This window comes from Acipenser ruthenus, chromosome 7, assembly GCF_902713425.1.
Source record: "Acipenser ruthenus chromosome 7, fAciRut3.2 maternal haplotype, whole genome shotgun sequence".
In the NCBI taxonomy this organism is placed as follows: domain Eukaryota; kingdom Metazoa; phylum Chordata; class Actinopteri; order Acipenseriformes; family Acipenseridae; genus Acipenser; species Acipenser ruthenus.
Genome location: NC_081195.1, coordinates 40,844,730 through 40,849,212, shown reverse-complemented (window position 1 = coordinate 40,849,212; position 4,483 = coordinate 40,844,730). Strand labels below are relative to the sequence as shown.

Genomic DNA, 4,483 nt, shown 5'->3' with positions numbered 1-4,483 from the left:
TTCTGGTGATCTGTGAGTTCATTGTGTTGTAAGCTTAGACTTGCCTGGCTTCTTAATTTTGTTTTTCTCATAGTTGGTGACTGACCTAACCCCAAGCATGAGAAAGGAATAACCTTGTGTGTTAAACATATTTATTTTTGCATTTTGGGGAAAAGTATTGCTCAGAAGCCAAGTTTAACTTGCAATACATAATTGGAAATAACTAAAGCTAGAATGTAAACATTTATCTTTTATGTTTGCACATCTGGTAAGTAAATTGATTTGTACCTTCAGACTTTAGTTACATTGCTTTACAGTCCAAAGGTATTCCCCATTTGTAGACTTAAGCTATTTTTCAACTGTGTTTTATCCAAGTTTTCACTGCATTCTGCACGATTCTGAAATTCACTTGTCTTGATATTTTGTGGATTCCAAACTCTCACCACAACCTAACCATAAAATAAACCATTTGCTCATTAATAACAGGTGCTTTATTTTACTGTATTTGAGAGAGAGCATGCTGTTTTGTTTTTTTGCTGTGAAATGTTGATTTAATTATATCCCATCGTCCCCCAGATCCGAGTAGTGAATGCATTCCGCAGTTCCCTGTATGAAGGTTTGGAGAAGCCAGAATCCCGAAACTCCATCCATAACTTCATGAACCAGCCTGAGTTCCAAATAGAAGATTCCGAGCCCCATATCCCTCTCATTGACGACACAGATGCAGAAGATGACGCCCCCACCAAACGCAACTCCTCCCCCCCGCGCAACTCCTCTCCACCACCCTCTCCCAACAAAAACAACAATGCCGTTGACAGCGGGATCCACCTCACCCTCGACACAAGCAAGTCGGCTACCTCTTCATCCCCAGGAAGCCCCCTTCACAGCCTGGAGACTTCCCTCTGATTGGAGCACACACCTACTAGCACACACCAACCACATCTTTATATGCATAATAGATCTAGAGCATGTTTTAGAGGAAGAAAATGTGGGGGGTGGGGAGGGCTGGGGAGCAATGTCCTTTTACACTGTATGATTGACAAGATGCACAGCGCACCTGACTGGAACAGAAGCAGACATTCATGAGAATAGAGTTCTTTCAGTTTTGTTTTTTTAATTATCTTTTTTTTAATTTATTTTTTTGGTTTTGTTGTTATATCCCTCTTGATGGGGAAAAAAAAAGCTTTCCATAAAACTGAGGGTGCTTTGCTTAATTTTTTCATACAGAACTCTGAAAGCAAAAGTGTGTGTGTGTGTGTGTGTGGCATCCGTCAACTCAGTTTAAAAAATACCTTTTTTTTTTCGTGGGGGGGTTCTATTGTTCATACTGAAGATCAGCTGTAATAAAGGAAGTACTCATGAAAAACAAGTGTGTTGGCAGAACCTTTAGTTACTCTGGATGTTATTTAAAAAAAAAAAAAAAAAAAAAAAAAAAAAAACTTGGCCCTGGCTCATTTTGAATACTTTGATTTCTGCTATTGGCTGTTAATATTTTGAATTATTTATGTTCTAAAAAATGCAGATCTGTTTACAAGGTTTGTAGATACTTTTTTTCTGTTTGTAAGTGGAAGCTTCCTGACACACAATGCAGAGAAATGATTAAAATAAATAAAATGGAGTGAAAGTAATCCTTCAGATACTGCTGTATTTTCAGGAAAATGGGTGTTTCTTTTGAAACTGTACTATTTTTATTTGTTAAATATTTGTAGATAATGTGTACACTAAGGCTTGTATAGCGAAGAGCAGAGACATTGTAGTAAGTTGGAGGAGGGAGGGTGGGGAAGGCAACAATGTCTCTGTCCCATTTACATGTCTATAAATATTTACTACTTAATTGCTTTAACTGTTTCAAAGTTATGTTTTCCAAGTTTGTGCGACACTGTTGGATATTTGTTTTGATCAAAAAATGGAGTTAGGGGTTGATTCTTTAATGCAGGGATTAAAGTAAAATACCTACCAAAAACACAAAGGTTACAAAGAGTTTTATTGTATTCTAGAGGATTCCAGGCCATCTCAAAGTAGCAGAAATATTCCTTTAGACAATCCTTTTTAGGAACAACTGGATTTCATACTCTGGTTATTGATTCAGTGATCACTCGGATAACACCTAAAGAATTTCAGTACCTGCCAATGTAAGCTAATATAAAATGTTTCCTTTTTTTTTTTTTTTTTTGTCAACTCAGTCTTAGAAATGAATTAAATAGTAAAGAAAATCTAAGAGAAAAACCGGAACATTAGTCCTTTTGTTTTCTCATTATTCATTAGCATAGGGTTGTCTTGGTCAAATGTGAGTGAAAACTGTTAATTTTTTTACACCCTAGTACAGCTTTAGATACTTGTCCTTGCAGCAGAAGGGCTGTGAGGTCAATTTTGACATTTTGAAAATAGAAAATGAAAACCTAGTGGGATGTCGTAATAAACAAGTAGTTTTTTTGGTTTGTTTTTCTTTGTTAATTTTCTTGTTTGTAAACTTCAATAAACATCCCCTTTTTAACAAAAAAAAAACAAAAAAAAATTGCTGCAATTACTTCTTATGTACATTTTTGTATTTGATTTTTTGGGCACCTAATATACTGGAAATACAAAAATTAGGAAATAAATAACAAAGACAATATTGTAACAAGTATAACAAGTATATAATGCTATCACTGCACAAGATACTTTAATTTCAAGATAACAGCCCCTTGGGAAACATGTCACATATGACCATGAAAAAAACCTTTGCATTTTATATGAAAGTGCAGTGATGACAACTATTGGCCTGTAGAACCATGGTTTGGGGTTTTAAAGCAAATTACAAATTAAGGGTTGCTTTTTTTTGTGGGGGGTGGTGGTGATGGTTTGAAAGGAATATTTTTCTCAGGGTGGCAAATATGTTCTAGCAGTAGGCGTTTGTTGGCCTACGGTCAAAATACAAACTCATTTTTATGTTTGTGAACTAGCTTGCAAACCATGTGGGTTGCTTTTTTTCTTGTGTTGTTGCAGTAGCGTTCAAATGCTGATTTCATCCCCCCCCCACCCTGGGATACCTTGCGCATCAAAATGAAAATGAAAATGTGGACTTTCAGAGAGATGCGGAGGGGGGTTTAGGTGACTGCCTGTTCAATCAGCTTACTATGTTTTCAAATGTTATTTTGGGTTGATTTTTTTTTTTTTTTTCCCCTCGCTTTACAAAAACCTTGAGTTTGCAAAAAAGAAATAGAAACAAAAAAAGGCCATAAAAAGGTAATTTATCCTGCAGCTTCCTGTTATGGGAAGGAATGTTTATCCATCTGTTTTTATGGATTCCTTTTTTTTATCTTAACATTTGGAAATAAAAATACTTAATGTCTGTTTATCTTGAGCAATGTTAATGGTTATTGTGATTCGATTTACATTTGAAACTTGTCGAGTAATGTGTATGGTTTTTAAAAATAAAAAAATGAATATTTAGCCTACTGTAGGGTCACGGGTTTTACATTTTGCATTATTTACACTGCACGGGGAATAGACACCAATCACCTAATAAGGTAATTTCATAAGTACTAAGTTCAAGTCAAATTATTACCAATAATAGCAATACTCATTTAAATGTAGTCCACCCTGGATGGCCACATTCTAAGTAAAGGTTTGATTGTTTGCATAAATACTTGTTGGGGACAATTCTGATTGTCTGTCTGATTCTAAAAAGGTTGGAATTATCTCTGTGAGATTACTGACCGATGACTCACACAAGGTATACTTCTGGGGGGAAAAAAACATTCTTATGAAGATATTGCACTGCAAGCACATTTTTATAATGTAGATAAAACAATGTACAATGTGGTTTTTGTTATTTTGCTGTTAAGCTTCAAAAAGAAGCCTCTGATGACCAGTCCTAACAAGATGAAACAGATTTCTATTTGAGACCTGATGCATAATATCAAAAGCACCAAGCAGGGTGCTTTAACCCTGTGAGACATGTTTCATTTATTTTATTTTATTTTATTTATATATAATTCCATTACATGAGAGTAGGTGTTAAAACTTCATGCTGATTTGAACTTGGCTCTTGCCAAGATAAGCACCAACTAAGACGTAGCTTTACAGTAAACTAATGTGATCCATCTGTGTCTCCATCCATTTGCGTTTCCTTCCATATGATGATGTAGATATCCTTCTGCCTGGTATTGCTGGCTGAAGTGTAATGCTGGCTCCAGGGATCAGCTTATTTGCCTCCCTCGCACATCAGCACACACAACGGCTGCGATGCTGGCTCTGGGGATCAACCACAGTGCGGTTTCCCCAGCTGGATTGAGCTAAGTAGGGTACGTCTCTGGGGTCTTCAAGTGGGCACCTTCCATCCTCGGTGTTTCAAGAACTAGCCCACAACACCTCAAGAGGGCTCGATGGTGATTCTGGCGTCCCAGCATCACCCCCCTCTGTCTCCCACTCAGCTCAGCCCAGCTTACTTACCCGTACATCAGTGTTGCTTTCTTTCTGTTGTGCTTGAGATCCCCAACCAGACTTTCCGTCTCAAACACAG

General features: G+C 36.9%; 1 protein-coding gene across 4 annotated transcripts in view; it reads left to right on the top strand.

The window, feature by feature from the left end:
- The window catches only part of LOC117414879 (plasma membrane calcium-transporting ATPase 1), a 74,694-nt gene extending 71,380 nt beyond the window's left edge, over positions 1-3,314 (top strand). For 3 of the 4 annotated variants that reach the window (XM_034024714.3, XM_034024713.3, XM_034024715.3), the window contains one exon: positions 556-3,314. In XM_034024714.3, the coding sequence (XP_033880605.2) occupies positions 556-885 (330 nt within the window). In that variant the 3' untranslated portion in view covers positions 886-3,314. The remainder of the gene's footprint in view (positions 1-555) is intronic. The other variant, XM_034024717.3, reaches the window with a different exon arrangement.
- Positions 3,315-4,483: the final 1,169 nt, after the last annotated feature.